Raw genomic sequence first — 23,602 nt, forward strand, 5'->3', positions numbered from 1 at the left:
TGACAAGGTCATTTTACTTCAGAATCATGAAGACAATTCTGATTTTGTGGCAGATGAAGATGGTTTTAAAAAGTGTTACCAAATAGCTAGAAATCCCAAGAAGCTGGAAAAACCCAGGAAATTTTTGGTAGACCTAATTTTATATACTTGTTTTGTGTAGGACTGCCACGTTTTCCCCTGTGTGATAATGCAGGCTTTGGTCAATGAGACTTGAGCTTACATTTACTATAGTTCTTACTAAGTAGCAGAGCCTTTGCCTCCTGAAAATGTAAGGGCTGGAGCTGTACAATGCTGTCATTTCAAGCAGTAAAATTTTGAAGCTTTAGGGGAAATGGGAGAATTCTGAGGGATTGAAAAATCAATCTGGCACAAAAGTTTAGCAGACCAAAAAGAAAATTTTGAGTTACTGGATTCAAAATTCATTTTTTACACAAAATTAATCTGTAATGTCACCGTGCATTGCTGGAGTTGCCTGCTCTGTTGCCCTTTGTATAAGGTCAGATCTAGTGAGGGTGTTTGTAACCTAAAGAAATAGTGCTGCAGCTCTGCTAAATTTTTGCATTTCTTTAAGATGGCTGAGTCTGATTGTGAGCATGGTTTAATAAAGATAAATGTGAATAACCCCCAAAATGGATTTGGTGACTGTATTGAATGAAAGGACAAGGAAGCATTACAGCAGAAATAAAATGTATGCCACTGCTCTTTAGTATGAGGATTGACTTAAGAATTAAAAAAGAATTAAAAGGTATCATTTTGCTTAACCTGCAAAATTACGAAAATAATATTTTGTAAGGATAGTGGTAAAGTAATAAGATCACTTTAGTATTTATTTACAGTGTGCTTCCAGCAGCCTTTAAATGCAAGGTAATAAATTGTTCCTGCTTGCTAAATTTATGTGGTCTTTTCTGAGACTGCCAAAAAGGAAACCAATAGGGATGGTGATTTCTTTTTTTTTTTTAATTATTTTTTTGATAAGAGATGTAATTCTCTGACTCATTTGACCACAGAGTGAGAGTTAGTCCTTTCTGTATGCTGGCTACAGCCCAGGATATATAGACAAATTGTCTAAATGGGAAAAGTGGCTGTATTTTATTGGTGTTTTTGAGGATATTTAGTTAAGCTGTTTAATTTTAATGAGATATTTGAAACTTCTCAAAGAGGTACAGATGTTCTATCTAATATTCTGTAAACTGCCAGTTTTGCATTGTAAGTTTCAGTTTCTTAGACTTTGTTATAAATTATTTTTAATGAGTTATTTGGATATGACTTCAGTTATTCTGGGGAACATTCTTCAGCAAATACTTGCAAAAGTTCTCTATCTCAAAAAATAAGTAAAGAATCAAAGTGCTTTGGAAGTGGTTGGAAATCATGAAGCTTCTCACTTGAAGGAGATTAGAAATGAAAGAGTAGGAGAAAAGACGGGGAATTTCACTGGGTTTTAAAAGTGGGATTTTGTAAATTTTCAGGTCTGTCTTAAATGGAATTTTAAAGATAATAGACTTATCGTGTGATGGTGAATTAAGACCTTTTGGAAGTATCTAAAATATTGCAAAACAGGGCCTATATTCAACTTTAATTGAGTTCTAGAAAACGTCTGTTATTGATTTGTGATACGTTAGAAACATCCATGTGCCTTAAATAACTTTGCAGTCAAAGGCTATTGATTTGGAAGGGCAACTGTTGGCAGTACTTGTCTTTGTCATTTTTATTTGTGGGAGACTTGCTAGTTCAGTAGGATGTTCTATAATATTTATATAATGTATGGTAGGTCTATAACTTCAAATGAGGACGGCTTGACATTAGAAAGGTTCAGAGTAGAATTTCTCCTACCTTCTGTAGAAAAAGCTTAAATCAGTATGGTAACACCTCTATGAAAGCAGGGACTTCACAGAAGATTTCTGCAGTTGCCAGGGCTCAAAAGATGTTACTCAACAAGTTAAGATAAGAAACAGAAGTTAAGGAAAAAAGAATTCTTCCATTTCTTCATGAATCATCATTATTCAGGCTACTTGCATGCATACAGCCATTCTCCCATGCACAGCTAATCTTCTTTTTCAAGACCCTCTCTGTTTATTCTGCCTATAATTAATCTGCTGTATGGTAAGAAGAACAACTTTGTGTGACACAGCTTTCACAGCTGCCTGAACATTTTTCCTGCGACTATTTGTTTCACTAGATGGAATCATCCACTCTCGAGTGTGGGAAAAAATCTTGGTTTAATATGAAAGTGAACTTGTGATAAACAAGTTTTAGTAGTATAATCTGTTTAGAGGAGGGACTTTACCTCCCCTGTCTGCACAGTGACAAATACCAGGTTACATTCAGTAGGTACTTTTGTGTGTTGGCTGTTGCAGCTCTACTTTCAGATCTCTATACTGTATGTCAGTCTTCTGTGCTCCTTTGAACCATGCTAGTGTTTTTCCTAGGAGGCCTTCTACTACTTCAGGTCAATATGAGGTTTAAAGGGATCATTTGTGAATTGCATAATTTAATTATGTCATCTTCTGTGGTACAAATTGCATCAAGAAAAAAGGAGCATATCAGAGGTCTCTAAAGGATTAATTGTGTGAGTGAGGCTGATTGGCCTTTGGAGATACTTTAATAGTTCTAGATTCCTTTTCCATCTAAAATCCTCCTTATGCTTTACATCAGGCAGAAATCTCCAAGAGATAAGGCAGAGTGAATACAGTGTGGTGGCTGACAGAAGGAAGAAGATTATTTTTTTCTCATGGCAACTATGTCTTGCATGCTTTACTAGGTCTTGACCAAGGAGACATCTTGGAACAGGTTGTTACAGTGAGAGCATCTCTTGTGTTGGGACTTGTGAACAGGTTTTATTGCAATACTTTAATATCCAGAAGGGATTATAAAGTAATTAAAACTAGTATTAGTAGAATAAGGATTTAGTGTTTACCTTAAATACTTTCCTTAATTTCTCTTAAACTCCTATCCACTTCTTCATTTCTGTGTCCTTCCTGCTGGAGCAGTTTTTCAATTTCAGCAGAAAAGCACATAGTTGATCTCAGCTGGAACATGTGTACACTTTGTGCATTGTTTGGGATGGGTACCTGCCTTAGCACTGAGTGGTGTGGGCATTTTTCCTCTTCCCCTTCACACGTGTGCGGGGTGTTGCACTGACTCGGCGGTGCTGTCAGATCCCACGACCTGAAATGAATGGCTGCAGCTGAAGTCCTGAACTTTGATCCCTTCTGTAGTAATGCAAGGAGCAGCCACAGGACCACCAAGCTAGTCAATTCGGAGTTCTTTCTGAACGTACACTGACATGTGCTTCCTGCTTTGGGTTAGGGAAGTAACCGAAGACTTGCCTTTTACTAGGCATACATTGTTTTAAGAACTGCCTGACATATTTTCAAATGGTTTTTCCATTAGTCAGAAGTGATTCCTGAAGTGCTTTTCTCACAGTTGACCCAGATCTGTTTTGCTTCGGGAGCTATACTCAGCAGTAAGTTGAATTCTCCAGCATGGGCTTGAACTGGACGAAGCTGTTTTCTAGGCTGAGAGAAAATTTGGGAGGTAAATTTCAGTGATGAAGGAAAACATACTTGCTTGTTTCAAGTCAGGACAGTAATTTCTGTTCTGGTATGTGGGAAGACAGTTTTTGTGCATCGCTTCATTGGTCAACGCACTGTGGATTTAACTTTCCTTTTGTCACATTAGGAAAACATTTTCTATGCATCATTAAAGGGCTTTTAGGTTCCTGGGTGTCTTATAAATGCCACTTTATCCTTTTTGTTTTATTTCATTGACACTTCCTTCCACGTGAGGCTTTGGGCTGAAGCTTTTGGTTACTATTGAGGCAGTAAAGTTCTCTCTCCTGATGTCTCCCTAAAATCTGTAACTTTATTAAGTTTTTCTGGTTTCTAATTTATCCCATTTGATACTGTAGTTTTCATTGCATGATTTCACATGGTGCTCAGGCCTTGTGATTACATAATGTACTTTTTATGAAAATGATTTGGTGCCAGAGGGGAGGTTCAGAGCAGAGGAAATCATTAACATGCAAAAAACATGAGCTCCAAAATAGCTTTAATTAGAAGCTTATTTCAAAGAGCTACCACCTGTCTCTCATTTTGGCTTTGCATTAGGTCTAAAAATATGTTGTGGTTTAGAAGTGTGACGTAAATGTATTCATATCATGCTAGAATAACAAAACTACAAAACAACAGTAGCTGGACTTGTGCTTAAAAGTAACACTTTCTGGCTGAGGGACATTCCTCTTGAGGCACAAGCTGCTGAAACTGTGTAGAGTACGCTAAGTGATTCCATCTGATCTGCAGAAAACACTATGGGTTATATTTTCACATTATAAATATGTCACTGGCAAAGCCAACTGGCTGCAATGAGCTTTTTTTGAAATGGACATTTCTGGCTGAGTTTTTGGGAGACTGCATTTCTTAAAGTGAAACATAAAAACTCCATTCACTAGTTACACATTAAAAACAAATGGCCAAAGGAAATAAGATGACTTATAAAAAGCTGGGAAGTAAGAGTTCATACACAATTTAATTTTCTTTAATTATGCTTTACATGTAAGAGTTTGGATGATTGGAGCTTGATCCACTGGTAAAAGCTAGTTAAAATCCACATTTGAAAATTAGTGAGTAAGAACAACACAAATACAAGGAATAAAGTGGTAGGTATGTATGTTAAGGAATGATGCTGTGCTCTTAAAGGCAAAGAGGGTGATGTATTTTTATTTCCTCAGACAGTATGGCGCAATACTGGAGTGCTCTTGTCTTATTATGTCATGCCATATTCAATCATATCACTACTGTAGAAACAGGAGATATTTTAATGATATTTGTGTGTGATTGGGGATTGTGAATGTAAAAAATGAATGCTTCCATGTCTGATATGACATGTTGCTTCATATACATTGCAGAAGTGGCTACAGTGTTTCTGATCATCATTTTCATGATGTAGTGAAATTAGTAAGAATATGAGAGCAGAAGCTGTTTGTTGAGGAGAAACATCTGAACACCTCTACTGATCTTTGCTATTTTCTGTTATTTGAATTGTAATATTTCTACTAGATTGCCACTGCATATTAATTATATCTGAAGGATAGAAATTAACAACTTAATTGTATATTTTAGGCAAGCTTAAACCCTGAAGGTTGTGGACAGAAGCTGTGTAGAAGATAGCTTTCTTACTATTATCAGCATAAACAGAAGTATTTAAAATTTAATCCTGTTACAAAATATGTTTTCTGTGTCAATGCATTCACTTTGAAATGGAATGTCTTTTAATATTACTATATATTGAGCAATATTTAGAACTTTTCAAAACAGAAGAACAGCAGGATGGCAAAATTTTAAATATATTACTGTTACTCTTTTTTGTGACTTGAATTATTTTATGCACAATTTAAATTTTTTGGTCCCCCCTGGCCCGGGTTTTACATGGAAGAAAAGATGGCAATTCAGAAAAAAAGCACAAATGTCTTCTACTGTCCCTTTAAAAAATGTTTTTTCAAGCTGATACCTGTAATTTCTTTTTGTCTTCAGGTTTCAGGTACCAGGGAGTTTCACTGAAGTTAGACATAAAAGTTAAGGGTCTGGAAACAGGGCAGACAGCTGCACATTTCTTCTGTAGCACACTGCTAATGGTAGGAAAACTCATAGAAAACTGTGGGAGAAGAGTTGAAGACTCTTTATAGCCAGACTTACAAAGTTGTGTTCTTGGTGAACGTGTATAGGAGAAATGGAACTGAACAGTTACCTGATGAAGGGTGTTGAGAGGGTTTTTAGTATACCCTTCAATGCTGAATGGGAACGTATGTGATTTTGAGGTAACAGACATAAGTGTGGTCACATGGACATCTAGATTATGAAGCACCCTTTTCTTGCAAGCCAAATAAAAATGCCATTACTTATTTCTGGTAGCCAATAACCGTATTTTAAGATGACCATACCTAAGAGACTGCAACCAGTGGGCTAATACCTTTGACTAGTTAATCAGTGTACAAATTTCTCAGTGTACTTTTACTGATTACTCATAATTTTACAAGATGACTAACTGATAACTTTTCTTGACAGTATCAGCAGTCTGATAATAATACCAGCAACTGTTGGGAAGTGGAAGCTTGCTACTCCAAAACATCTCATTTCTCGAATGGTTTTCACTGTTTGTTGATCAGGAGTATGTGACAGGACTAATTCCTGTGAAATTTCACAGCCTAAAGGAGCAGGTATCTGCCATAGTGCCTTGGAATAGACCAGAGAGAAAAGAATGCCTTCTTTGAATGATTCTTCTCTTGACTTCATCTATTCCAATCCCACTTCTGATTGCTGTGACCTTTCAAAGATAACGGAGTGACATTACATTGACATCATACTGGTCCCTCAGCACTTGTGGGTGCATCACATCAAGCTCTATTAACTTGTTTGCTTCGTTTAAATATTCCCTACCAGACCTCTTTCCACTGAGGGTGAATCTTCCTTTGCTCAGATTCCCTTAGGTTTTGGGGGCTTGGGGATTCTTCATGACCAGTCTTACTAGCAAAGGTGGAGGAAAATAAAGTATCAAGCTCCTTAATTTTTCCATGCCCTTTGTCACTGTGACCCCTGCTCTACTGAGCAATGTTCCCACATTTTTCCTAGTCTTCATTTGGACGTCTGTGTATTTCTCGAATCTTACTTTGCTTCTCTCCACATGCCTTGCCAGATTCAGCCCAGCTGTGCTATGGCTTTCCTAACCCCATCCCTGAACGATGTATCCCTATATTTCTCCTAAGTCACCTGACCCTGTTTCTACCTTGTTTACACATTATGTCAGTGTAGTTGGGAGCTCGGTGTTTATCCTGCCTTTGCTTGACTTGCAGCTGATTGTGATAGACTGTTCTTGAACTTGGAGGTAACCCTTAAGTTTTATCAGCTCTCTTGGACCCCTGTTCTTTCCAGGGCCATATACCATTGGATACTCATAGGGAGATCCCCGAAGAGGCTCAAGTCGAGAGCTGTAGTCCTGTTCTATTCCCTGCTCTTTCCTCTTATGCTCCTGAATTTATCTTGGTCATCCTCATGACCGTCTCATAGTCACTGTAGCCAAGACTGTATCCCAGCCTTCACATCCTTGTTTGCTTCGAAGTATCAGTTCCAGCAGAGCACCTCTGTTGTTTAGGTCATCAGTCATCACAGTGGGGAGGTTTTTGTCAGTGTGTTACACAGACTTCATAGATTTCTTGTGTCCTGCTGATGTCCTTCTTACAGATATCAGAGTGGTTGAGTGAGGACCAGTCACCAAATATGAGGCTTCTGCCATTTATCTGAAGAGTGCCTCATCTACATATTCCCGATTAGGTGGCCTAAGGCAGACTCCAGTATTGGTCTTCTCAGTAGTCCTGACCCATAAACTCTTGAATGGCTCATAACCTGTCCCCAGGCAGAACTGTGTGCATTCTAGGTGCTCTATAAGAGCAACTCCCCATCACCATTATGGCCTGCTTTTCCTAAATTACCTCTTAGCACTCCAGTCATGTAATCTAGCCCGCTATATGTCTGATCCAATTAGGTCATAACTAGACTGGTCATAGACTTCCAGTTTGTTCTCTTTTTTCCTCTACAGTGTACATTACTGGAGAAACATTTGTCAGCAAACTATGAGTAAATCGAACAGTTTTAGAATCTGTCCTGTGAATAATATTTAAGAGGATAAATTTTCTTGATGAAGCTGCTTTATACCAAGAATTTCAGAGGAAATGTACTAGTTATGTACATTTAAGGATTTAGGGTATTTATGCATATCTAATGTTTGTATACTGTAGAATATGTTTCTAATTTTCTAAACCATAAATTCTGAGATTGAACAAAAGGCCTAAGCTCTGCTTTATAATTTAAAAAGTCTGTGTAGAAAATCCTAGGAAAATGATAGCTCTAAAACAATTGGTCTGTTTAGAAAATGCTTTAGTAGATCTAGGTCACACTTCTTTCAAAAATGATTGCATTTAGTCACAGGCAACATTTCTTCATTGACTTTTGCTGTTAACAGAGGTAAAGAGTTTACATTTCCTGGAAGGATGTGTGACATTAATCTGAAGATTAACAAATATAGCAGAGGAAACATTTAAAATGTTTCAAGTTTCCAGTGTAGTGGTGCAAACTTCAGAATATTGTAAATTAAACTTTTGAGACTTAAATCATCAAATTGAAGTTGCTAGTGACAAGTGGTCACTGGTTTAATGTGCTGCTATAAAGATGATATATTTAAATTTTCTCACTTTCAGTAGCAGAAAAAACGCCCAAAGATATGTTGGTTTGACTTCAGTATCCGGCAGAATCTCAGTCTGGCTCCTACTGAACAGTGCTTTAATGATTTCCACATTGAATTGCTTTTGTGTAACAGTGCATGGATTCTGTGTAACAGAATGCATTCTGACATTTTTTAGCTTAAGAGGATGAGTTTTCATTGTTTCTCAGGTAAGTTTCATTTTGAAGCCACCAGGGACTCTTGATTAATGGAGTACTTCTCGCATGTTTAATATGGAATAATGGATTTTTTTTCCTAAAGTGAATAAAATTATTTTCTATAATTACATATATGAATTTGTCACTTGAAAATGCTGTTACTACCTTGCTAAAGCAAAATTTAAGTGTTTGGTATTAGCAGTTAGTGTTCTCTTTCAAAATGTATGCACTGTTTTCAAATGTATATGTTTTCAAAATGTATGTCTGTTTTCAGACAGACCAAACCAACAAAAGTCCATTAAATAATAATGACCTTTAAGGTTTTCAGTGAAGATCTATGTCAAACATAAGGGAGGAAACAGGTGTCGTGATTAAGTGCTTGAGATGCCATCAGTGTTCCTGAAATTGTACCATTTAAATTGTTCTGCAGTTATATCTCTATAATCATCGGTGGAAAGGATTAAAGTATTTTAACTTTTTCACCAGAGAGTGAGTTTCAGCGTTACCTCTGCGAAATGAACATCATGAATTAGACTTTCAAATGTTCTTTCTATCAATAGTTAATATTTGGAACAGGGTTTATAGAGTATGTAGTGAATTATGTGCAGAATTTGGCAAGAAGGATAGGAGAATTTGATTCTTAGAAAATGGGAAAATCTGAAAAAGGTATGAAGAAGGGCAGGTGGAAGGGACCCAGCTGCTTTACCTTCTTTTTATTTTTTCTGTTCTTACCCAATACTAATTTTTTATTGTATATTTTAATCATAAAGACTAGTAAAACAATGTACCTATTATGCTACTATTTAATTGGTTAAAGATTCTATGAAGAAACACGGTGGATATGTGATTGCACTGTACTTTACATTTGTTGCTTTTTCAGATACTGAATGTCTCTTTGACTTTTGTTACCCAAAATATTGTTTGCTTGAATTGTTACCTTTGCATATGAAATGCAAACTGCATAATCTGATTATGCATCTCAGAAGTCTTCAAAATGAGTCTTTGAGTTTAGATGGTGCACTTGAGACACCACAAGTTGTGTCTTAAGTCATGTCCTGAGGCTGCTGAATAATGGATGAGGCCTGAAGTAATTTCTTCCAAGCTGATTTTTTTTATTTGGTGGTTTTGGTTATTTTAGTCTTGTTGGTAACACTAAGTGGGCCTGTTTTGGTTTTTTTTTTTTTTTTCTTTCCTTGAAGACAGAAAATGTGAATACAAACTGTGGAAAACAATGTTATTGTACTCTTTTCACAACAATATCTATTTGTAGGATTTTGTTATGTAGCTTAGGTAGTCCTGAAAGACTAGAACAGCCTATCTTAAAACCACAGTTGTTATGACCATTTTTAAATTGTAGAGGCATTTCAGAACCAGAATAATTTGCAGTATTTGGGAGCGTTAATATTTCAGTTTAAAAAATAGTCACATCTTTAGAATTTTTGGGTTGAAATAAAGTATGTCATTTTGCTTTTAACATGTTCTGAATGTTATTCTGAAAACAAATTAGTTTGTTTATTTTAGTAAGTGAGCTTTTATTGAGGATGGAATATTGACTGTTCTTCCTTTATAGTAAACATTCATGTAAATTAAAATTAATCCTTTTTTTTTGGTTAGAATTCCTTATGAGTACAATTTTAATTTACTAACAGTTTTAGTATTAAATCTATATAAAATAACACTGGCTTATTTCCTTTGTATTTCTTTCTTTTGCTTTCCTTAGGTCGAGATTTGATCTGCATACAGTCAATGGATGGGATGCTGATGTTGTTTGAGCAGGAAAGCTATGCTTTTGGCCGCTTTTTACCTGGTTTTCTTCTGCCTGGTCCCCTGGCTTACAGCTCTCGGACGGATTCTTTCATTACAGTGTCGTCTTGTCAACAGGTTGAGAGTTACAAGTATGTGAACATGTGCAGAAATTATATTTTGGTGCCATCATTTAGTATGTAAACAGTTATAAATAACAACGTCTAATTTATATCGCCTTTACTAACACTGTATCGCAAAGCAGGTGCTATGTAGTTGCAGGAAAGAAAAGTAAAATACTGTATGTTTGTTATATGTTCTGTGTTACTGTCTCTGCAGAGTCATAGAACAAAATGCACTGTATGTTCTGAGGACTCTGTGGTCCTATTTTATTTGTAAAAATGTGTAAAGTTTGCTAGTTTATCCAAGGCATATCATGTTGTTCTGCAAGTGCCAGATTTTCCTGCTTCAGTTCAGCATAGTGCTTTCGGTGCTATCTGTGCTATACTGCTTGAACAAGATTTTCCTTTTAATTGTTTCAGTGGGATTTTTATTTTGATGCAAAGAGGTGTTAGCCTGATGGATCTATTCAGTTTTCAGAAGAGATTTGATACAGGGCTTTGACTTTCTGGTCATAGGATCCTCTCAAATGAGAACTGATGGGGAGAGATGGAATCCACCTGACAAAGTGGCAGAGGAGGCTTGTTAACCTTGACTGCTAGACTGAGGGATAGGTGCTAAATCCAGCATGTAAGTGATGGTATAGCCTGTAAGAATCAAGTGTACAAAGAAGGATGCTTTCATAATACCTTAGAGAAAGTGAGATGAGTGAGTGTCCATATAAAGTGCATATTTACAAACAGCTTGGCAACAAAGAGGAGGAACTAGAAGTTGTGTGTGCAGTTAGAGATATGACAGGGTAAATGCATGACTAAGGTGCTGTAGTTGATGACTCCAGGCTCTTCTGGAAGAACAGACAGATGGGGGGGGAGGGGAGAAGGGATTATCTTCACCTTGGATGAGCAGCTTGAATACATGGAATGCTCTTATGGAAGCACCATGTTGGGAGTTTGTCAAGCAACCATCTTGATGGATGCTTGAGGAAGGGGATGTTGTGGTAGATGTTTGCTACAAATCCTGTTTTAAAAAAGTTTCCCAGTTGGAGGCCTTTGTTCTCATAGAGGACTAGCGTCAGCTGGGGGAGGCAACATAATGGACTTCAGCACTCTGGAAGGTTTTTGAGATGCATTAGGGAAAACCTTTTTTGATGGTGGTGCTAGGTAGCCTGGCTAAGGAAGATGCTTTGCTGAATCCACAGCTCAGAAGAGAATGTTTGGAGAAGCAATAGTCAGCATCTGCCATTGAGTGTTGCAGGCATTGGCTGCAGTGACCATGATATGATTCAGGTTAAGATCCAGAGAGAAGTGAGAAAGATAAGTAGTGGAGTAAAGACTGTAGATTTCAAGAGAACAGACTTGAGTTTGGTCAAGGAAGTGGTAGGCTGGATCCTGTGCGAGGCTACCCTAAATTGCAAAAGGGCTTAGAGGTAGTGAATCTTCATGGATAACCATCTCAGAGACAAGAAAAATCCATTTTGATGTTCAAGAAAATAAGTAGCAGAAGGCAGCTTGACTGGACAGGTTGCTCGTGACTGGAGGTATTTAAGCTGGTTAGATGGGGTGCTGAGGGACATGGTTTAGTGGTGGTTGGCAGGTTAGGGTGGTGGTTGGACTTGATGAACTAAAGGGTCCCTTCCAACCAAGACAATTCTATGAATCTATGATTCTATGACTGAGGAAATGTATGGGAAAATTAAATGTATGAGATGGAAGTTTAAATGGACCGTTAAAGAGGAATATAAAACATCATGTGGACATGCAGGGTATGGGATTGAGAAGATACAAGCTTGGTAACTTCTGCTGGTGGAGGGTCTGAAGAGCAAGGACTTCCATAGATACCTCAGATATGAAAGGTAGATGCAGAAAATTGACCCACTGCTGAACAGATTGGACAACTTAAAGATGTGAAAAGACCAAGGAACTGCATGCTTGCTTTGCTTCATCATTTCTCTATTAAAACTGACAAGGCTTTTTGAATCTCTGTTCCTAGCAGTAAATTGGTGTGGAGTGGTGTTTGGGGCAGAGCCACTACCCATGATAAAAAAAAAAAAAAACCTAAAAAATTAATGAGAAAAAGGGAAAACTTTCAGGCTGACAGAGTAGCAGCCGTCCCCCGTTCTAACTAGCAGCTGAGTGATGTCCCTCAGGAGCTGATACTGGAGCAAGTATTTCTTTTAACATCTTCATCCTGGACCTTAGGACAGAACACATGTCCTGAAATAGAGGGATGATGTGAAATTGTATGACATGGCTAAATTTAAAGAGGTAGGGCTGCCATTCAGAGGTATCTCATAAAGCTGGAGGAATGGGCTGGCAATAGCCTTAAGGATTTTTTTTACTGAGGTAATCATAGCTAAGAAAATGAGTGCTGCTTTTCTATAGATTATGCTTTAGGAATCTAATCCAGGGAATATTAATCTAACACCAGGCTTTGTCATACTACCTTGCTCTGAGTCCTTTCTCATGTAGTACTCTCTTTATTGTGCTATTTAAGATTAATCAGATGTTTTTTATATTCTGGATACTGCATAAGCAGATTGGAGAACACATGTATTGTACTTTTAATATAGGAGAAGAGATATGTGTTGCAAATAAAAGTAATTTAATAGAAAATTCATATTTTTCCTAAGAAATAAATTAGAATATAATTTATTAATATTGGTAAGTGTAATGGTTTAATCCCAGCTGGCAACGAAGCACCACAGAGCCCCATACCGTCTACTGTGAAGAAAATTCACTCTACCCCAGACAAAGCCAGCATAGTGAAGAAATACTTTTTTTCTTTAAAATTAATCTCTCATGTATTTTCATTATGTTTAGATTCTTGACTTTTGCAGCAAATGTGGCAAAAAATTTTCTTCAGCCTGTCACTGATTCACAGCTGTGTCGTTTTTATTGTAGGAAGGTGTAGTTTTGAAGGAACTCTTTGCTTGGATACCAATAATTGGTCTTCAGTGCCAAGTGTTAAGATACCGAGGTCTAGTGTGTATGAGAGCTATAAGGACATTAGAGTTAGGTAATCCTTCTAAAATGAAGGAAATCGACATGGTAAGAAGGGAAGAGGTTATGTTTATGGTTGAATTAAACATTTTTTTTCTTATTAAAATAAATTGAAAATACAGCAGTTCTATTTTGTGTTTCTGGCAGAACAAATTGCCAAGTTTCAAATTATCAGTCTTCCTTCATACAGACCAGTGCTTTAACATGAAAGGAATGTTTCCTGTGCTGATTCTAAATTCTTTCAAGATCTAAAAGCAAAGTATTTAGTTGTTTTCTTTTTGTTTTATTTTGTTTTTGTAAGAAAGTTCATGATTTTCCAGATCACCAAATGAGCATACATTAGAAACAAGATCATTCAGTAAGTTAGCACAAGTTCAGGACAGAAATAGTTAAAGAGTCAATGAAAATGCAGTTTGAACATTGAGGATTGCACAGGAATAAATGAGGACAGATAGAAGTGTGGAACTTCTATGGCAGTTGACATAATTTGTTTTAATCCTTTCATTGCCAGTTTTTCTTAGTGCGGTTGTTCTTGAACCTCAAACCTCCCATCTCTTGCTACATGTGCCACCTACTGGTGCCAGTTTCCTGTTCTCTCTTGGACTGGAACCACTTAGTTTATTTAATGGCTATGCTTTAGCATGTTACTATTTAGATACAGCAGATTATATTTCAGTAGTAGGTTTTTTAAAGCTTATGTTTTTTTAGAATTGTAATTTCACAATATGTAGATAGGCTGGTTTTGTGCTTCCGTCTTCTTTGTGGTCTAGATTTCTATCCTCTAATACATTTAGCTGTTGAATTTATTTTAACACCAGATAAAATCTGAATAGAAATAGTTTTTTTTAAATTTTTGCCATTCTACTTAGCTGTTACTCTACGGTGATATTTAATCTCTTTACTGATGATAGATGTGTTGCAGAGGGCTTTCTAACAATCCTTTTAGACTGTGTTTTTACTGTATATAAGTATATTCATAATATGATAATTATATTTTATTTTTTACTTAATGTAAGGGTATTAACTACAAAGATAGATATTTTTTTTTCTTTTCCTATAACAGATACCAAGTACTGGCATTTGCAACAGATGCTGATGAAAGACAAGAAACAGAACAGCAAAAACTTGGTTCTGGAAAACGACTTGTGGTAAAAGCCTGTTTATTTTACATAACCTGTGTGGTACACTGCATACATGTTAAAAAGACCAATGCTAAGTAACGAATGGAAACATTGTCTGCTGACAAAGGATCTGGTCCAGTTGCTATTAATGACAATGGAAAGACTGCAGTGAATTTCTATTAAGATTTCTTTGGGTCTCAGTTGTTTAAAGTTGGGCCTTAAAACTCACTGTTCTTCTAAGGAAAAAAAAAAAAAGGAACAGTGTACTGGAAATAACTATTTCTAGGGCAGTCTTTGTAATACAGAACTTAAACTGGAAAGAAATGGATAAATAGGTACAGCTGAAATATTACTCATGCTTTTAATTTAAGTCTAGTTGTGACTTTGTATTGAACTTACAAAATTAACCTCATTCTACTCGGGGAATCCTTTGTATTAGTGAAAACTCAGCAGTGAAAAATGTTTCCGTAAATGTTCGGTATCCTGGACTCACTGTCAAAAGCCTGTGGATTCAGTGGTCTTCAGGAGGTCTCTGTGACTGAGTTGTTTAATATTTGAGCTGCCTTCTATTAAGAGGAAGAGAATTTCAGTCTCTGTGGTCTTGCAGTAGAATTGCTTGTCTCGTAAATGTACCATGTAAAATGCTAGATTCAGCATATTTCAGGTATGAGATTAAAATACTGGGAGAACATCTTCATTCCAGTGGCTAATTGTAGAATTTTTTCAAACTGTAAGTGAGTCAGAATCCTATATTTTGAATTAGGACAAAACATAATTTTTAAATAAGGAATTTGAAAGCTTCATCAGATATGCCACAAATTGAATACTTTTAAAAAAATATAAAATGAAAAGCATACATGGGGACTATTAAGCCTGGCTTTTTTTTCACCTTTGACTTTTAAAATGGGACTTCAGGTTTCATATATCATATATGCCAGTATGTTTACTAACACATTCAGTGTTCTTTAAGTAAAATGATTGATGCTGTTCATATAGGAAGTGCTGACAGTTGAACTTTGATATTTTTTGACTTCAGAAATTCTGAATTTCTGCTTAACTAGCTTGGCAGCAGTCAAAAGCAATTTTTGCATGTGTGAATTAGTTGAAATTTCTCCTAGGAGCTGAAATAACAAACCAATGGAATATATCAATAAGCAGTATTATTGTTTAAAGATGTAAGGATATAGGCAAGGCAGGATTTATAAGTAGTTGCTTATTATATCAATGTATGTAGTTGTAAAAGTAGACAAGCTATCATATACACAAACATTATTCAAATTGAAGTGTGTACATTAGTGGCTGCAAGGATGGATATTGGCTCACACACCTAAAACTTTCTCTGCTTTTCCATTTATATGTATTGGCAGAATAAGTAAAACCTTTTACGCCCTAACCTTGCCCTTAATATCTAATGACATGTACAGAGGCATATTTAAATGAGCCTGATGCTCTGTTCCTGGATTTAATAGTTGAAGTATAAAACATTTTCATTTTAAATGGGTTGTGTAATTTAAAATTCAAATACACTTAAGTGAACTGCATCACCGTCGATTCCCATCTGTTTCGAAAAGTGCAGGATGTTTTTGCTGCTTTACTCGCAATAAGGGAAGTCACTAACTGCCTTCAAAATAAGAGGATAACTAATATTTTCTCATTCAAAAAAGACCTTGGTTTTGCTTCTCTAAATTAATGATATTCATGTAACTTGATGAATTCTAAGCTTTTTCTGTAGGTTTTGTCTTTAATATGCAGTTGCCAACTGATCTCTGGAGCATGTTTTTTCTTTTGAAGGTGGATTGGGTTTTAAACATCGGAGAGCAAGCACTGGATATATGCATTGTCTCCTTTAATCAGACAGTTTCTTCTGTTTTTGTGCTTGGTGAGAGAAACTTCTTTTGCCTTAAGGATAATGGGCAAATACGATTCATGAAAAAGCTTGATTACAGTCCAAGTTGCTTCATTCCTTATTGTTCAGGTTTGTAAAAGGAAAATTCAACTTAACTTTATCTTGGTTACTTTTCCCTCTCCCTCTCCTGAATAAATATATTTTTCTGATTAAGCTGTTGATTTGTAGAAAACCTGTGGAATCAGACCTCTTCTCTGGAAAATAAACCTGAAGCAGGTTTATTTTCAAATGTTACTTAGTGTGACCTGTCATAATTTTTAGAATCTAAATAGATACTTTCTCATCACATAATTTAGGTTCTTGTCTATTTAGTGTTTGAGTAAGTCTGCCCAGGCTTCCAAAGCAACAAACATGGAAGAATGTGAGATTTTGGAAGAGTAAACTAGTGTTTGAGGACCTTCTGTCTTTATTAATTGTTAAAAAAATAAAGTTTACTCTGATGACATGAAGGTAACATTACATTATATGGAACCAACTTAGTTGGATGTCACTATAGAAATACAGAGTCTTAATACCTATTCTATATTAATGTTTCAAAAACTATCTGGTAAATTTTGATGCTATGTCTTATTTTAGACTTAAAACTGTCATTTTGGACATTATAAATATGGTCTAAAACCTGTCATATTTTATACTTTCTGATTTAAATGATACTATAAATAAAACCTATAAATGCATGCACCTATCAACAGCATTCACAGTTCAGTGAATTAATGAATAGTATAAGTAGCTGATATTTAACCAATGTGTATTTCGTCATACCTATCTTGGCATCCTAACATGGCAATTATGAGTCTGAAAGTCATGGCTTCCTAGGACCTTGGAAAATTGTGGCATGTGTTGTGTAACATGCAGTTGAAATTGGTATCCATAATTAATCACTTACATCCTTGGTTATTGTCAATTTCACTTTCATAACTTTTGACACTTTAATTATACTAAATTCATTTATAGCAAGTAATGACTTAAGAGGAAAAGATAGTGTAGTGATATAAGCCTCAAAGAAAAGTACTAACTTTTGAAATGTTTTCATCCTAAAACCAGTTTTATGTCTCTAACAGTGAAAGAAGGAACAATAAACACTCTAGTTGGAAACCACAGTAAAATGTTGAATGTTTATCAAGATGTTACACTGAAATGGGCTGCTCAACTTCCTCACGTTCCTGTATCAGTAAAAGTAGCGAATTTACAGTAAGTAACTTGTTAAAGCTGACTTTTCCAGATACATTTCCAGTTGTGAAATTTGCTTTGTAGATCCTAACAAATAGTTCTGAGGTATGTAACTAATAATGTGACTTGTAAAAAGGAAAATTTCAAGTGTTTTTTTTGTTTTGTAAAAAATTCGTTTCATTAATAGGCTTTCTAGAAGAATGCTATAATTACTGTACTGAACCTCAGATTTTCTGTTTTTCTTGAGTGCAGGTAGAACCTGATGTCTCATACCAGTAGTTTTTCCTTTAAAAAAATGAAAAGTAAAGCTTTGCAATCTGATAAAGTCCTTTCCCAAAACAGGAAAATAGGGAATATCACTGGAAATCTGTTCTTCATTAAGCATTTAAGAACATATGAATTCCAGAGACAATTTGTTGGAACATATTATTCAAATCCAATGTTAAACTGTGAAAATTAAGGAACTGTTTAAATTGCTCAGCACTGCACTGCAACAGGCCAAAACTGTTTGTAAAATACACATAAGAAAGGCCAGGGTGGAGTATTGAGCACAGACAAATTATGACATATTGAAAACTTCTGTTGAGCCTATTACTGAATAAGGCAAACTACAGAAAAGTTCAGCTAATTTTTTTACAGTCCATTTTATGCCTGTGCTGTGTGCTATCAGAGCTGGGCTGGGTGCTGGCTGCCCAGTGCCTGTGACTGTACAGGATACAGGAGTGTCCTTGTCTCAGGTAGCTTACTTCTCATCCCCAGCAGGCTAGTGGCTGCTGTGCCAACATAACACTGGATTGTTGAATACTTAATCATAAGTCATGTGGTGTGCGTCATAACAGATGAAGATGCCACATCTGACTAACTAGCATTCATTACTTACACAGAGTAACCTGAGGGATGTTTGTATTTCATTTGGTATAATGGTTACCTAATGATTTAAAAAATAATTTATAATTTAAAAGATTTTAGACTGTCTGTAGAGAGTTGTGCTGGCTTTCATCCAACAGGTCTTACAAGTAAAACATAACACACAGTCTCAGTGGGCTAGTTAGTATAAACCAGAAGTTAATTATGCAGGATATGACAGTACAGCTTTTGAAGTTTGGAAAAAAATGTTTGTGTCAGGAAAAAAATGTGAAAAAGGCATTGATTTTTTTACAACAGCAGATTGTACTGATGTTTGTATATACAATTATTGGTTTGGAAACTCATGTTATTGAGCCATCTGTTTCAATAATGCCTCTAAGAAGTTTGTGCAGATTCTGCCTGTTCCATGTGAAATTCAACACTCAGTGGTTTGATCTTAGTGAGAATTTTCAGAGCCTGCTAATCTGTCCCAGATCATTTTGCTAGTTGGATTCAGAATTCCCACAGATGTACTAATAATGCTAGGGTTTGCTTTGGGGTTTTGTTGTTTAGAGGGTGGAGAGACAGCAATCTAGTTATGCAAATTGCTTCATACAGGTACTGATAAATGAAGGAACTTCCACGTGTTTAGAGCCAATGTCCTGAAAGGCCATAAGTGTTTAGAGCCAATGGCCTGAAAGGCCAGAAGTCTAGGGCGTCCTTGTTTCAGAGCTCTGCTTCTTCTGGCTTTCTGGTTAAAAGTATGCAGCATGCTTTTACTACTCTCTAACGTTAAAAATAAAGATGAGCTAAATAGCAAAAACTGAGTAAAGCTTTAGAAGTAGTAATTTGGCTTAAACAAAAGATTTTTTTTTTAATTTAAAAGGGAGTTCTTGGACTTGATAATGACTTTCTAATACTCCAGTGGAGAGAGGCCTCGGTCTCAGTTGGGGCCTCTGGGCACTACTGTAAAATAAATAATATCAAGTACTTTAATAAGCATAGAGTTGTTAATCCTAGACTGCTGAAAGATTGAAGTGTCTTAAATATGTCATTTGTCAATTAATTACTTTCACATCCTTTCCACTTTTGTTGCAATAATGCTTACAAAGTAAACGGAGTGTTCTGAAAGCAGTTGTCTCTAAAGATCATGTATGTTCATCTGTATTTTCTTCTTGGTGTGATGTTTATTACTTCTAATTTGTGGCTCTGGCTTGCTGGATAAGAAAAGTGCTACTGCAATCTGTTTTATGTAAATCCCCTTGGGGCAGGAGCAGTGATTGCCTCATAAAGGCAGTCATTTACTTTATCCTGTAATCTTGCTAGTCTATTTCTAAGATCAATGTTCAAGTGCTTAGGAGAATTCCAGCTAAGTAACCTGTGTGTCTAGCATGTGCCCCTCCTTATTCTTTTAAGAATTGATTTTTCCTTTTACAATAATGTGAAATGCTGTATTTCCCTATTGCCTTCCTAATATGTAAATAATCATAATATTACCACGATTTGGATTAAATTTCAGCATAAAATGCTTGATTTCCATCACATTTATAGAAACATGTAAGGAAAAATGGAATCAAAGTGGTTACTTACAACATTTTTGGTGAGGTGTCTGCACTCTAAAACTGATGTATTTTTAAGCTGTTGAACCACACTACGTTGCCTTCTGTGAAAACCTGAGTGTTCTCTGTCAGGAAATTGAAAATTTCCTGTAAAACCTTGTGATCAGAAACTTGAACTACAGGCAAATATTTGCATTTATCTTATTCTGTATTTTATCTGAAGAGCTCTGTAACTATGATCACTGGACTGGAAGTTCATTTCTAATCATTGTTGTAGAAATTTGTCACTTTTTTTAGAAGTTTATATTCTGTGTCTGTTACTGTTTTGTAGTTACTGTTAGTGACATTGTTTTAATGTCAAGGGGACTCCTACGTGCTTACCTGGATTGCTTCAGAGGTATAACTGCTTACATTGACAATCCTGATTAATTTAAACTGTTCAGGAATTTGTTTCAGCACAAATTCATTTTCCCACTGATAACCCTGTTTGGACAGTTAGATTTTTTTGCGTGTTCTGTGTTGTCATCATTAAAGGTATTGCTATGCAAAAGCATCCTTGCTGAAGCTGAGTCTACAACAGAATGGTGTAGGTGTTGTGCCTGAGTTGACTAAAAAAAACCCCAGCTCCCCCCGCAAACCAAAAAAAAGCCCAAACCCATCTACAGTGGTTTGAAGAGTAACTGTCCCTGTGTTGCAGTTAGCTGAAATCTGGGAAAGTTACACAAAGGAATTACAAGAATTCCCTACTCCCCATAAATTTTCAGCGTTGAAGTAGTAAATGTGAGCAGCAGTGTTTGGTATCCACCATAATTATGTAAATACTTATTATTGACTTAAAAGCCCACTCCCTTTTTTCTTGCCCATTAGTTTCTGTTTTTCTGTTTCACCAGAGACCTCTGATTTTCAAAGACCTTCCTTGTACCTCCACATCCTCTTTCAAAGGAAGTTTCATGTACAGTATCTCTTACATTCAGAGATGATCAGTTCTATGAATTTGTTACTTTCTGATACTCAGCTCTTAGTTCAGGTAATTTGGTAGGGAGCCAGCCCATAGGAATGCGTCTCTTACATAGCCTTCCTGTTAGCTAAGCACCTCCAAAGAAAGCAATTTTTTTCTTGTTGGCAGGGATTTGAGCCTGTAAAGGCAAGTGGCTTAGTGTTCCCCTACCAAAAAGGTGAGTTATGTTTGAGTCATCTGAAATAACTTGTTCAGTAAGCAGCAAAAAGTCACTTTCTAAGAGCCTATCACAAGTCGTATTTGTTTTTCTGTGCCTGAATTATCCTTTCTCCACATGTTTGACCATAAAAGGTCCTTGGAGTAGATTAAAATACTTGGACAACTACTTTTCTATTTACTGGACACTAAGTCACTTGACAAAGCAGTTCCTGACAGTGCCATGTTTTAGTGGCTCATTGGTTGCACTCAGTATTACTCTGACCTGGCTGGCCTGAAACTAGAAAATTATGTTGAGATTCATTCAGTCTGAAGCAAAATAAGTTGTGTTGCTAGCCTTAAGGATGTTTCCATCTGAAATGCCACTGTGGGTTCAGTTAATACCACATAGACAGAGCATTATAGCTTGGACCTACTCTCAGGAAAGGGACTTCTGTTTTGTTTCTTTCCAAGTTACCTGTTTTTGCAGTAAAGGCATGAATTGGGGACTTTTTTCTCCTGAAAATTTTGAAGTCCACTAGTATTAATTTTACTATTTGGCTTTATTCATAAGCAGCCTTCGTCACATCTGATAAGCTGGTGAATGCTAAAAGGTAGCCTGACTTTTTTCTGTTGAAACTGAAGTAGTTTGCAAACTTCCTCAAATACCTCTTTTTTCAAATCTCCATTTCACAGTGTCCATAGTTTTGAGTCTTTCTGCTTTTGGCTGTCCATCAATAAATTAATTTTGGTGATGATAAAAAAAATGTTGGTTTCATGTGAAATTTGTCAGCAGGTTCAGTTCTAACAGTGAAACAGTCTTCTCTTAGGGTGTAGGGGATGTGCTGTGAGAAAGATTTCTTCCCTCTCTATCTAATTTATTGATTCTTACTAGTTTAGGCACCAGGGTCAGTGAACTTCAGGTTTAGATGAAGGATGTTTTTCTGCCACATTGGAATTTGATTAGAATCACCCAAAGGAAAGCCCTGAGGCACTTGTGTTTCTCTGTAGGTAATTGGAAGCTTTGCATTTGTGGTGCCTCTTGCTTTAAGGACCTACACCCTGGAATTAAAATATGGGAATGAACTCTTCTGTGAGCATTTATATGTACTACTGTATCTGTGAGGTGAAGGACTGTTCTTCATGAAAGAAAGATTCCTGAAGCAAATAACCCACAAAATGACGTGTATACCATGTAAAATGTGAGGTTCCTTTTATTACAAGGGGTTGACAGGTATGGACAAGTTGGTGAAAGTTCTTAGAATATAAGCTTTCACTTTCATTTATTTGACCGATAAATATCATTTTACTTGGTAATGGAACAGCCTGTTTTCTGAAGAGGAAATATAAAGCAGTCCAGAAAGGTTTTTTTGTACAGAAGTAATTTATCACCTTTAGAGAATAAGAATTTCTGAGTTTCTTAAAATATTAAATTTCCAGAACTCAGCTTTTTAGCTTGAGTTAAGCTAGTAAATAGATTTTCATCATCTGAGATGGGGAAAAAAGAATTTTCTTTTTTAAACAGAAGTAACTGTTGAAAAACCAGGAAATAAAAGTAGACTTTATATGTTCAAGATGGCAAGCAAGGCTGCTTAGAAAGCTGTATCCACACTTCAGCTCTTTATGAACCTCAAGTCTGCCTAGGTTTATATTGAGGAATGATCCCATAAAAATATCACAGGGTTCAATGTCTTTACCACTGATTGTGTTCTGCTCAGTTTGCAATCAAAAAGTGTTTTTTTCCTGCTAATTGCTAAGCATTACAACTAACTATGGTATTTTAAGTTTACTTAGGTAATTTCTTATTGATTCTCACAAGTATGATCACTGCAGGCTTGACTATAGGGGTTGAACTCCTAACATCAGTGCTGTGAACCACCAGCTCATTAAGACCATGTCACATAGCAATGGATTTGTCACCCATCTATTAAATCCAGCTACTCATAGGCTGTTGATGTTCACGTTTTGATTTATGCTGTTATGTATTTGGTTATGGATTTTACTGAATTAGAGACTTAATAAATTCAAAGTTGCATTGCATAGGTTGAGATGCAGGAAATACAGCAGTTTACTGAACCACTTCAGAGTTACTGACTTGAGATGCTCTAGTCTTTCTACTTGCAAGACAAAATAAAGTAATTCAGTAGGTCTAAAATTTCTAATGTTCTTTTGTGAGTCCTTCTTCCCCTTGTAAAAATAATATAAAAGCAGAGACTTTTTGTCCAATGAAGGTACCAAATAACTAATTTTCTAGGTAATCATGTTAATTAATGTTTGAATATTTGCGTTGGTCCCATGTGGTGCTGATAGCCATGGCTACTGCACTTTTCTGACTTAGAAAATCTTGTGTTACAGTTCCACCGGTACGTTACCAGACATGATTTTACAATAATTTTAAATACTTAAAAGTTAATTTTGGAGACAATGACTTCTAATTTACTGAAGCAATATTCTCTTGCTGTATGCTGAGTTATCATTTTACTTCTAGCTGCCTCTTCCCTTTTTTAACTTTTTTCTAGTTTAACTTTTTACATGCAAAATAGATGACTAGTGTAAAAA

The 23,602-nt window shown here is 36.1% G+C and overlaps 1 protein-coding gene across 1 annotated transcript in view; it reads left to right on the top strand.

Moving 5' to 3' along the window:
* Nucleotides 1-23,602, top strand: part of BBS9 (Bardet-Biedl syndrome 9) — a gene marked incomplete at both ends in the record, with an annotated part of 174,741 nt that overhangs the window by 18,796 nt on the left and 132,343 nt on the right. Inside the window, 4 exons of the mRNA XM_084260646.1 lie at nt 10,147-10,321; nt 14,352-14,436; nt 16,201-16,384; nt 17,377-17,506. Coding sequence (XP_084116772.1) covers nt 10,147-10,321; nt 14,352-14,436; nt 16,201-16,384; nt 17,377-17,506 — 574 coding nt within the window. The remainder of the gene's footprint in view (nt 1-10,146; nt 10,322-14,351; nt 14,437-16,200; nt 16,385-17,376; nt 17,507-23,602) is intronic.

The sequence above is a fragment of the Gallinula chloropus genome, assembly GCF_964237585.1.
Source record: "Gallinula chloropus genome assembly, chromosome: 2".
Taxonomy (NCBI): domain Eukaryota; kingdom Metazoa; phylum Chordata; class Aves; order Gruiformes; family Rallidae; genus Gallinula; species Gallinula chloropus.